General features: G+C 38.0%; 2 protein-coding genes across 5 annotated transcripts in view; one reads left to right on the forward strand and one right to left on the reverse strand.

The window, feature by feature from the left end:
- The window catches only part of Galntl6 (UDP-N-acetyl-alpha-D-galactosamine:polypeptide N-acetylgalactosaminyltransferase-like 6), a 1,140,043-nt gene extending 1,134,814 nt beyond the window's left edge, over window positions 1-5,229 (reverse strand). For 2 of the 3 annotated variants that reach the window (XM_030243596.1, XM_017312847.2), the window contains exons 1-2: window positions 4,764-5,229; window positions 4,035-4,341 (exon numbers count right to left, since the gene is read on the reverse strand). In XM_030243596.1, the coding sequence (XP_030099456.1) occupies window positions 4,035-4,341; window positions 4,764-4,876 (420 nt within the window). In that variant the 5' untranslated portion in view covers window positions 4,877-5,229. Of the gene's footprint in view, window positions 1-4,034; window positions 4,342-4,763 lie in introns of those variants that run through there. The other variant, NM_175032.3, reaches the window with a different exon arrangement.
- Window positions 4,453-6,996, forward strand: BC030500 (cDNA sequence BC030500). 2 transcript variants are annotated; one of them, NM_173411.2, is made up of 3 exons: window positions 4,453-4,500; window positions 5,115-5,232; window positions 5,558-6,996. In NM_173411.2, exons 2-3 carry the CDS (start codon window positions 5,207-5,209, stop codon window positions 5,901-5,903), a joined length of 372 nt encoding a protein of 123 aa, NP_775587.1. In that variant the 5' UTR covers window positions 4,453-4,500; window positions 5,115-5,206; the 3' UTR covers window positions 5,904-6,996. The 2 variants fall into 2 exon arrangements, with proteins under 2 accessions (NP_775587.1, XP_006509453.1); XM_006509390.4 differs by lacking the exon at window positions 4,453-4,500 and having other exon boundaries at window positions 4,990-5,232.
- The last annotated feature ends 5,545 nt before the right edge of the window (window positions 6,997-12,541 follow it).

Here is a 12,541-nt window from a genome sequence, read left to right on the forward strand (position 1 = left end):
TTTCACCAAACTTCCATATCCTCAATGGGAATCTCTTAGGACTTCATACAAATCATTCTATGTGAAACATGACAAAGCTTTGATATGAATATAAATTCTAAACTTAGTTAAATAAAAATAAGGAAACCCACATGGTCAAATGACGTAGACAGCCTAGTTGGTTTTGTTTTTTTGTTTTTTTTGTTTTTTTTTGTTTTTTGTTTTTTTTTCTAGACAAGATTTCTCTGTAAAGCCCTGGCTGTCCTGGAACTCACTTTGTAGACCAGGCTGGCCTCAAACTCAGAAATCTGCCTGCCTCTGCCTCCCAAGTGCTGGGATTAAAGGCATGTGCCACCATGCCTGGCTAGTTGGGGGATTTTTGTTGTATTGTTTTCTTATCTGCTAGAAAATCATCACAAGCCTGCATTTCTAGAAATTATACATTCTGAACAGTTCTCAGAAATCAGTGCTTAAAAAATGTATGGATTTTGCATCTTTTATTTTTTATAACTACAAAATGTGGAAATCTTTTCATGTTGTAAACAGTCTTGCATTAATTTTTGGAACTCTTGTTTTTGACTTATTTTGAGGTAGCTAATGTGCTGAATATTTTAAGAAATGAAAAAGTTTAGGGTAGCCTTCCCATGTTCACTTGAGTTAATAATATGGAAAATATGTATAATATTATGAGGGGTAGTAGTTAACTCTAAGTTGTTTCATTATTCTATATATCACCCTTTCACTCCACCTATGACTCAAGGTTGTAAGAGAGACTGATGCAATTTTACCTTAAGAACAGTAACATATCACATATTTAAAAAGAAAAATAAAATTAAGATTTATCACCCAACAATTAATCACATACCTATCATTAGAATCTAAAAACCATATTTACAATCAATAAACCATTATTTATTGTACTATACAGACATACTGTTTAAGTAATGTAACAGACACAATTTTTGGGAAGAACAAATGAGTAAATAATTTAAAAAAATCATATAATCATAATAATGTAATAGCATGTAAATCAATAATTAAAATCTTAAAAAATATCGCAAGAATTATTTTAAATATTTAACTTCAACCTTATAATATCCACCTGCTTGCAGTGTATTAACAATATTTTATCAATCTACTTTGGATTTATAACGAAATGAGGAAAGCTACAAAAGCATTCAGAAGAATAACTTGGGAATTCTTACGTACTTTGTTATTTCTTTGGCAACATGCAGAATTATTATAAATAGTATATGTAATATAAAACTACTGTTAATGTAAACAATTTGTAATAATACAGTATAACTTCAAAATAATTAAACATTACGTTCAAAAGTATGAAAGTAGTTTTCTCCTGTGCCCTATACATTACCCTCCTTAAATTCATCTTGCATTGCAAAATAAATACAATTTAAATTAGATACTAGTTAGAAAGACTACATGTGTTGAAATATAGCACCAAAAAAAAAAGATAAAGGAAAAAGAAAAATGAAAGTGGTCATTTGGGGAAGGTTCTCATGTTTTGATGGTTTAGAACTCTCTTAACTTGAGCTAGGTCCTGCCACTTACTGTAAGAGTTGTTTTACTTTAACCTGTGCAGTTTTCGACTGTCCTGAACAAGAACCACTGGTTGTTGCACACACACAGCTGTGAAAATAGACCGGCTTGTGTCAGCATGTGACATGTTCTGAATAACTGCCACGGTCCTTATTGCTGCCAGTGCTTGCAGTTGGATATCATTCCCATCCTCGGCATTTTGCAGCATTAAGATAAACATAGTAACCCATGATTTCTGGAAAGAAAAGGCTTTTGAAAATGAATTGCTGAATTTAAATAACATATCACATGCCACATTGAAATCCTGTTGTATAGCCTATAGTATATAAACCACTAATGTTTAAACATTAGCAAGCTAGTGCACCGTAATATCACATCATTACACACACACACACACACACACACACACACACACACACATATGTGTGTGTGTGTGTGTGTGTGTGTGTGTGTGTGTATAATCACAAGTTGCAGTTTATTCAGTCACATTTACTAATAGTTTAACTTTTACTCATCAAAAATTACATAATGACATAAAATTTTCCCATCAATGACTTTTTAATCTGTAAAAAATTGAAAACTGTGAAATTGCTATTTGGCTTGAATCATTACATTATGTAAGAATATTCATCAAAATCTTATCAGTGTCTTTTCTTCCATAAGTTTTCTTTTCAAAACTTTTCCCTTGAATTTCAATTTGTACTATTTCCATCACTAGTATCCACATGGTTTTACTATGCTGTAAGAATCTTTCAGAAAGAACAAGTAAGTAACTGCTTTTCTGCCACTCAAACCTTCCAGCTCCGACATTTTATTACTTAAAACTAAAGATTAGTTTCATGTCACAAGAGTCAAAATCAGAGAAACTTTTCTGGAGATTGGAATTAGTCACAGTTTAAAAGTAACTTCCTATGCTAATTGACAAACAACTTTCTCATTAAGCCTCAAAATCAATAGCCAACAATTTAAATTGTTACAATCTCATTAATTAGATTAATCAATTAACAGTTCATGTTAACGATCCCAGAAAAAATTTCAGATTGTATTACAAAATAGTAAATAATAACATAAAATATTTTCTTTTATTTTCCTAATTTGATTGAAATTTTAATAGCAATATACTGATTACTACTATTAACGTTATTCTTTGAATAAAAGATTGGAAAAATATGTGATCAATATGTGGTTCCAAGTTCACATACAAAGCTGGTATCTCCTCTGAATATTTTAGAATGACAAAGCCCATCATACTTAAGTCTGAAGCTAAATTTCAGCTTGGAAGTATGGTCAAGATCAACTCAATGAAAGTATACCAGCATTGTCTTTCAAAATTCCAATCCACTAAAAATCCAGAGCATTTAGTTTATTTATAGTTCAGATACTGATGATGAGTTCTTGTAATGAAAAAAAAATCAGATGTCTTCCATATAATTCACAACTTTCACTGCATAAATGCAAACTTAAACTCTGTTAAGTATAGGTAAAAATATTCAATTGCTATCAATTCACATTGCTGCTGTCTAAAAGTGGATTACTTAGTCCCTTCTATGTGAGAAAAGTACATAGAATACACAGGTGATGACCCATGAAATTAAGCATATTAATATTATAAAGCAATCCTTGACACTGAATAGAGAAGTATAGTGTTTTCATGAAGTAGGCTGTAATCCCTTGTTCAAAGTTTTTCTTCTTTAAAAAAATACATGCTGTATTTGCTAATCAGCAGAAAAACAGCACTACTGATTTCCATCAGCATTTTGTGAAGGATAGTTGGTATTCTTACTCTCTATGAGAGTTACCTAGACACAGGATTAACTCTTACTGCAAACATAAGCATACTAATAGTTACATGCTAAGTAGAAGGAAGGCAAAATATCACACAGCCTGTTTAGCACATGAGGGAAGGCTTTTAGCAACAAAGTTATCAAATGTTGGAGGTGGGGGATTGAATATAGATTCTTAATAATTGTCTCTAGCAATTAACCTACCAGACCACATTAGGAACAGAGGAAACAAAAGACAAAGTTTAAGTTTCCACAGGATAAGAATCTTTTCATATATATACATATATATGCAAATGATTGATTTTGGAAAACCACTTTAAAATCTGAATAACTTAGTTGGCCAGATGCACTTAATACAGACACGCACACAAGACAGAAGGCAGAAACCAATCCCTGTAATTGAACTTGTACCAAAGCACTTCTGACTCCTTTCCACCCTGCCCCCTTCAAGTCAAAAAATTAATCACTGACCAATTGGAAGAGTATATACCTTCTCTTCTTGACCTTGGATTCTTTCTCATTTTATGTTCCATTCACCATTCACCGTGTCATGAGCTGCAAACCAGGACCTGCTCAAAGCCCAAAGTCCACAAAGTCCCTGTATTCAGTCCTATGAGGACTTGGGAGAAACTCCTTATACTTTTTCTCTATATGCCCCCAAACAGTGCATATCTAACCCATTCTCCTGGCCCCCTTGCCCTGACTGGTACTTACCTGATGCTCCGCGGGTTCTGCAGATTTCACCAGGTGTTTATCCTTGTACAAAGACCAGAGACCAATGTTGGGCAGGAAAATTAAAGCCACGGTGAATAACAAAGTCATTTGCAGAAACCTCTTCTGTTTCCTCTTCATTGCAAAGGATAACAATGGAGAAAAGTTAGAGATGTCTCCCAGACTACTTCTTGAGTTTAATGCCAAAGTCCTTTCCTCTTTCCTGGGAAGCACCAGAAACTGAGGGGAAGCAAAAAACTTTTGTTGTGTGCTCAGCACCAATCTGCAGGGTTCAGAGGGAGTTGGCCATCTGCAGAACAAACGCACAGTTACTTTCCCCCAGAAAACTATGACGACGGCATTATCTATTGGCTTAGAAATAAACGAGTCAACTGAGGAAATCGTTAAATCTATTGACCTCCATTAATATAAAGCAGTGGAGTAAATACGATCGTTTCATAGAATAATGGTAAGTTATGAGGAAGTCGAGAGCATGCTAGATCTATCAGTAAATAGGAGGTGTTTGTCTGTCGCTGTTTGCCCACCATCCCCCGCCCTTAGTGTGGGAGGTCCGGGATGTAGAGTCGGAGATGAAAAGCGAGAACTGAATGGGAGGGAGTGGCTTGGTCCAGTCAAGTGTCTGGAAGAAAAGTGTCCGCTTTTGACATTGGCACAACACCTTCCTTATCTTCCCCGAACAGCTTTTTATTTGCTTGCTTTGGGATAACCCACCTGAACTCAAGTTCAACTCCCTTGGAAGCCAGCTTGTCAGGCAAGATCCAGGGACACCATAACCAGGTCAGAACTATGTTTGGATAGGGGTTCACAAACTCCTGGATCTTCATGCGCCGTCAGAACACTCCTCTGCAGGCAGCATCTAGGCGACCTGGGAACCTGGCTGGAAGGAGGCTACAGATGTCAGCGGAGTCCAGCCAGGAAGTGCAGGCGCAAAGACGTCCCTTCCTCCAAGTGCAGTCCTGGGAATGAGAGCCTCAGAGAAGTGTGCTCTCTACCCATCAATCTCGCCCCCTTCCTCTGCTGACGCTCTCACGCTCCACTGTTCATGTTACCATTCTTTTCCAGCAACTGAACGAACCCAGCGAAGCATCACCAGCACCCCCAGGGCAGTATTTCTGATCTCCACTTCACGGCAAGGGACGGATGGCAGGCGGCGAATGTCAAGTGTGACCGGGCTTTACAGGCAAGTGGGAGAGGGCGCGCGGAGGATGAGTGAGGACGGCGAGAACGCGCGTGGAGCTGGCACCCAGGGGTCCGCCTCCCGCTGGCTGTCTCCTGCCTGCTGGCGATGATACTGGTGTCTACCACGTGCGGGAGCCTAGAAGCCGGGAGGGGAGGGCGAGTCACGGCCGGAAGGTAGTGGCCACTGCCTCGCGGCTGCCAGATGCTACATAAACAAACCCAGAGGCTAGGGGGAAGGAGAGGAGGATGAAGGCGGGGACAGAGAAATCGATTTGCAGCTCCGGGACAATCGGATCCTCTCTTCTCGGGTAATCTCGAACCGGCAGGGAGACTGGTTCGTCTCTGAGCTCACCCGAAAGGCGCCAGGCCAGAAATTCCGGAGTACAAGTCGCCCTGAGCGGGAGGGCAATGGAAGAATTCCTCCATGGTCCTGATGGGATCGCAGCGAGGAAGGCGCGGCAGCGACAGCGAGCAGAGGCAACCCAGTCTGGACTGGTCCCTGAGAGGAGGGTTTCCCCAGAACCTACAGCTCAAGCCAGGTACGTAGCGTGGAAGGAGAAAGAGGATTCCCACGCCGCGTGGACAGCGTTGTTAGCCGCAGCTTCCAGACAACACTGTGGAGAACAGAGGCAGCTCAGCGGGAGTCGGCCAGCACCTGGGGCCCAGGTTTAGATTTGGCTTCACTAACTGATGCTTCTCCGCCCTACCATGCCTGCACCTCCCACTGCTGATAGCTGAGAGGTCTTCTGGTTCCTCGCTTAGCTCACACACCCCTCCCTGGTTATCCAGAAACCTTAGAACTGAGATAAGTCTCCAGCAGATGGGACCCTTCCCTCCCCGTAGAAAACGGAGTCAACACACACAGGAGAACCTGTGGCCTCTCTAAGGAACCTTTGTGCCTGCCTGGCTCAGGATCCAGAGCGCCTAACTCCTGGTGTGAACTTAAGTAAGGTGATGGATGGCCATGCCATGCTGCGCAGCATCAGGCTATCCAGAGCCTCCCAAAACACTGTGGTCGCCTCCTTGTTACAGTCTAGAGAGTGATGCCCATATGCTTGAGATATAGAGACCTCACTCCAGATGGTTTTCTCCTTCATCCACTTTTTCCCCTTTCCCCCTCTCTCTAATTTCCCTCCCCCATCCCCCGCCTTTTTTTTTTTTTTTCTCTTCCCCTAGTCTTCTCTATCCACAGGGACTCAAGCCTCTCAAGACCCAGATTTGACCCTGGAGAGTTAACCTTTAAACTGTTCAGGTTATTCATTTAAAACAAAAGGGACTGGAACAATAGAGGTTGGCTGTACTGCTACACAAATAAAGCTTTATGTTGTAAGCACTTGTTCTCTGTGGATGACTTGCCATCTCAGAAAAGTTTCGAAACACACTAAATACATATTTTGAATGTGTGCTTTCTGTACGTAAAAATAGTTTGCTTTACATTTTACACAAGTGTAATTTGAAGGTGCAGAGGGAAGAGGGTTTTAATCACTGCTTCCAAACCACACACATATACACTCTTATTGGTTCTGCGTAATTTTCAAATCCTGCTCTGAGTTAAAGGAGTTCTATAACAGAATTTGAAGGCCTGGAAGCCATGTACTAAGGGAGAGTTGTTTTGGAATAAATTAACTGTCACGAAAAACTGTTAGGAGAACTATTTAACTTTATTGGATTTTTTTTTCATTTTTGGACACAAGTTACTGATAAATGACCTGAAGGGAAGTAAAAGTGCTTTGCAATTAAATAATAAAAATATCATTTTAAGCAATATCTCGTCTTTTATTCCTTATCAAGACTCCTAAATCTGATATAGCAATACACAGAATTGTCTGCCAGTCCCGGGATGTGGAATTGGGTGACATGTCACCATTTAAATGTTGGTAGAAGAACCTCCATATACTATTCAGTCACAGATTAAAATTGTCAACAGTGAGTATGTCTCATTATTTGTCTCCTGGCCAAGCACTCGCAAAATACAAGGTAGACACTAGAAGAACATTTCTTTTAATGTATATTTTAAAATGGTATATAACATATATACGTTGCAATATATATATATATATATATATATATATATATATACATATATATGTGTATATATATATACATATATATATGCACACACATACATACATAAATACAAATATGTTTTGTAACATTTTCATGTGTATGGGGGGGTGGGGTGTGTGTGCAAATAGTATGTCATTGAACCAAATGCCTGCAGAGGTCATAAGATGGTATCAGATCCCCCACAACTGGAATTTTGGATAGTTGTTAACTACCATGTGGATGCTGGGAATTGAACCTGCATGATCAAGGAAGTGGTCATAACTGCTAAGTCATCGCTCCATTCTCCTCGATGATAGTCTTATTGTGTTCACCTGAGTTTACATTAGGTTTCCAGACCATCACTTTCACAAATCCCACTTAGTAAACATTATTTATATAATTTTTTCTGTTTTCTTAGGATGTTCTTACTCATTTATAATTCTGTGACTCGGTAACAAAGTTATGTCAATCCTCAAAAATAAGGGGCAAGAAAAGCACTAAAAATAAAGATTTTAGGTTAATCTTTCAAATTTTCCTAAATTATTGTTACTTGTATTGATTAAAACAGATATATAAAATGACTCTGTAGACATGAAGAGGCTTGTTTAAAATAAATATTAGTACTACTTCTTACAGCTTTAAGAAACATTTGCCTTATAGCTGGTCAGTTCCCTGTGGTTTCTTCTCTTGTGAGTCATATAACAGCTTCACGTAATCACATCCTTATGTACTTAGCAACAGGCCAATAACTCCAGGAACACGTGGAAGAAGGCAGTTTGACCTTGAGTAACAATGGGAAAATAGAAGGAACCAGGCTGTTTAGCCATTTGGATGAAGTAAACAGGTTTGTTCCTCACATCTCTCTAAAAAGAACTGTTTATGGCTTAAAAGTAATTATTTTGTTTTCCTGATTTTGTTTTCCCTGCTCTGAACTGGTTACTTCTGCTTCATAAAACCATGTTTAGAGTAACCTGCTTGAAGATGGTTAGCAGCAGGTAGAGGATGCTACTTGCCAGAATTATCTGAGAGGGGCAATCTTTTTTGGGGGGGGAGAGGGGTTATTTTATTTATTTACATTTCGAATGTTATCCCCCTTCCTAGTTTCCCCTCAATAAGCCCCCTAACCCATATCCCCTCCCTCCTGCTTCTATGAGGATGCTTCCCTATCTACCTGCCCACTCCTGCTTCACCTCCATAGCATTCCTCTACCCTGGGGCATCAAACTTCGATTGGACCAAGGGCCTCTCCTCCCATTGATGCCACATAAGGCCATCCTCTGCTATATAAGAAGCTGGAGCTATGGGTCCCTCCATTTATACTCATTAGTTGGTGGTTTACTCCCTGAAAGCTCTGGGGGATGCGGTTGTTTGATACTGTTGTTCTTCCTATGGGGTTGCAAACCCCTTCAGCTCCTTCAGTTATCTCTAACTCCTCCATTGAAGTCCCTGTGCTCAATCTGAGGGTTGGCTGCAAGCATCCGAGTCTGTATTGGTCAGGCTCTGGCAGAGCCTTTTAGAAGACAGTCATGCCAGGCTCCTGTCAGCAAGCACTTCTTGGCATCAGCAAAAAGTGTCAGGGTTTGGTGTCTGCAGATGGAATGGGTCCCTAGGTGAGTAGTGGCTGTATGGCCTTTCCTTCAGTCTCTGCTCCAATTTGCATTTCCTTGAGGCAGGAATAATTCTGTGGTAATATTTTTAAGATGGGTTAATGGCCCCATCCCTCAACTGGGGGGCGGGAGGAGGCTTGCCTAAACTCTGGATAGGGTCTCTACAGGCTCTCTCTCCCCTTTGTTGGGTATTCAAGCTAATGTTATTGCCATTGGGTCCTGGGAACCTCTTGGTTTCCTGGCATCTGGGACTTTCTAGTGGCTACCCCGTGTTCCCTATCCTCCATTGCTGCATACTTCCGATCAATTCCATGACTCTCTGTGCCTCTCTCATGTCTCCTTCCACACCTGATCCTGTCCCCCTTTTTCCTCCCTTTCCTTCTCTCACCCTAGTCCCTCCCTTGCTCTGCCTCCTGTCATTATTTTGTTCCAACTTCTAAGTAGGACTGAATCATCCACACTTTGGTCTTCCTTCTTCTTGAAATTCCTGTGGTCTGTGAGTTGTGTTGTGGGTGTGTGTTCGTTATACAATCACATTCTTCGACTTCTCTTCCACTTGGTAATAGTGTATGACTTGAGCTGCTTATTACATGGTAGGCAGGATCCCAAAAGAGTATCCCAAGCACAAATTGTCATGGAGGAATACTCAAACCCTCCCGATGTCTCATAAATAGTCAACTAGACTATGGATCATCACAGTCTGACTTCCCCAATGGTCAGAGCACCAACCCAGATTCCTTTGCTAGGCAGGTAAAGAAAAAAAAAATGTGTATTCAGTAAAAGGATTCCTTCATAATGCAAAACTGCCCTTAAAAATGATAGGTGCCAAAGCTGTAGTAATGGGAGTTTATCTGAAGGCTTAATCCAGTTAGTAAATAGCTAAGCAAGAGGATGGTGAAGATGGTTGGTTGGTTTTGTTTTGTTTTGTTTTGCTTTGTTTTGTTTTGTTTTGTTTAATCCTATTCAATTGTTTGCTTTGTTCTTTTTATTTCAAAAATCTTGGTTTTTTGTTTTGTTTTGTTTTTTGTTGTTTTTTGTTGTTGTTCTTTTTAGATGCATTTTTTTTTTTTGAGACAGGTTTTTCTGTGGAGCCCTGCGTGTCCTGGAACTTGCTCAGTAAACCAGGGTGGCCTCAGAACCAGAGATCTGCCTGCCTCTGTTGGGATTAAAGGTATACTCTGGTTTCTTTTCAGATCAAATGAAATGTTTACTTGTTTGCTAATGAGAGAACAGACAAGGGTGTGGCTTTAGGTGAGTAGGAAGGTCAAAAGGATCTGGAAGGAGTTGGTAGAGGGGAAACATCATCAGGTATGTGATTTTAAAAGAGCTAATTTGAATTAAAACAAAATAGTGATTCTAGGGATTGGAGAGATGGTTTAGGATTCATGACCACTTACTGAATCAAAGACTCAGTGACTTAAATATTTATCTTATAACTCCAGCTCACTGGGATCCAATGCCCTTTCCTGGATTTTTCAGGCTCTCCTATGTATTTCACTATTTTTCATTAACCCAAACACATAAAGATAAGTACAAGTAATACAGTTTTAATATAAAAATCAATTTAAAAATGATCCAGAAATTAAAAAGAAAAATGCCCATTTACCAATTATTTAAATAAATAAAAATTAATTATATCATTATATATTTCATTTTACATGAATAAATTATAAGAAAATTTTGTAAATATTTTTCAGAAAATACAGCATTTACCACTACATTAGGAAAAAAATGTGATTAAAGAATCACCTTCTATCATTAAATTTTGATTGCTCTAAAGAACACACACACACACACACACACACACACACACACTCATACACAGGATAAAAAGGTGTCAGCACCTTGATGAAGTTGCATTCAATTATATGTGCTAACAATTAAAAAGCAACAAATGCTAAGGGGAAAGATATGCCTGTTTCTACTTGACGTAAACAGTTTATACCTAGGAAAGATCTTCGTTTTTATTTCATTTTAATTCATATTATCAAATTTTACTACAAATAGTTTTTTTTCAGCATTAGGGGAAAAAATATAAACCAACAGGCTTCTAAAATATGGTCATTGTATTGGTGACTAGTTTAGAACTACATGCCCATATCAATAATTATGGATAATCAACTCATATATAAAATACTATCAAATTTATATCTTCACATATTATTTAAAATAATCTTTAGATGATTTAATATAATGTAAACATCATAGGAAACATTAAGTTTACCATTTAGAGAATAATCACTAGTAGAAAATTCTGTATATATTCCCAAATCATAGCATTTGAAAGTTATCTTCTATTGGAGAAGTTGAGCTAACAGATAGGAAATCCATAATTATGGCTACCTGCCTATATTTATGTGTATGATTTATGACTTGTTTGTTAAGCCAATATAATTACCATTTACCAAACATATATCAAAACATACAAGGGAGGGATACTGGCAGGAATAGAGGCCTAGATCAGATGGTCTTAACATACATGCTTTATCTTCTAATCTAAATAAGATTAGAAAACATACAGAAGATATGAATAGTTGGTAATATCGTCTAACCTGTATTTAACCATGATAAAGCTGATAGCTGAGCTATAAAATTATAGAAGAGTAAAGAAAAAGGAATGATTACCATCAGTAAACCATAGGCGATGATGTCTTCTATAACACCAACAGTAATGAGGCTGAAGAGAGAATATACCCACACATTCTCACTATCAAAGTGAACTCGGTGGTTTTAAAGAATGAATATTTGCTACAGCAAGTGGCTCAAAGGTATTTCAAGCTCCCGATAGAAACATTTTCAGCACTGTTTGGCACTACTAAAAGCTTAGGAGGTTCAGGTTTTAAGAGGAGATACAATATTTGTTTACAGAGCTGTTGAGTTTTCACAGATAAGAGTCAAAAGATTTATAAGCATTTGCAATTTATCAGAAAAGCATGTATAGGCTGTCACAAAGATATATAAATGTAGAGAACATTATAGACCACCTCAGTCCATAAGAGAATGAAAATATAAAGAAGATGAGCAGTTGTAAAAGAGAATTAGCAACTGTATCAAACCAAGATTGTAGAAATGAGGAGAAAGCATCAGAAGACCTTGAAACAAATAATTCATTTGAGTTGAGAAAAAAATGGTAGAATCAAAGGAAGAGGGCAGGAGGCCACTCTTCATAAAATGAAGTTGACAAAACCGCTGAGATTGGAGAAATCTTCACTCTATGTAACTATTGCAAAATTTGCTTAAACTATTAAGAACTAAAGTGTCAGCAGCCTTAAGAACAAGTAGCTTTTTAGATTCTAAAAAAGATGACCTCTACAGAAAAATCTGATAAAGTTTTAATTAGTGTAATTGTGTTAAACACTTAATGACTGAAGCACGGAATGCATTTAATTTTGTGTAATATAAGCATACTGTATTTATCTCTAAAAGCAATGATCAAAAAACATTAAAGGATTCTATATATCATTTGTTCACAAGAATTTTGAGTTATTTTCTACTTTACAGTGAACAATAAATTTTATTTTTATATGGTATTTATGAATTTATTTTTCTCCTTTTCATCTTTACTACGTAAGAAATTATAGACAACCAAGCCAACTCAGTTAAGTTGAAAATTCTATAGTGATAAGACTTTTGTAAACATGGGGAGGGAAGAGTGAAA

This window comes from Mus musculus, chromosome 8 (assembly GCF_000001635.26).
Source record: "Mus musculus strain C57BL/6J chromosome 8, GRCm38.p6 C57BL/6J".
Lineage (NCBI taxonomy): Eukaryota > Metazoa > Chordata > Mammalia > Rodentia > Muridae > Mus > Mus musculus.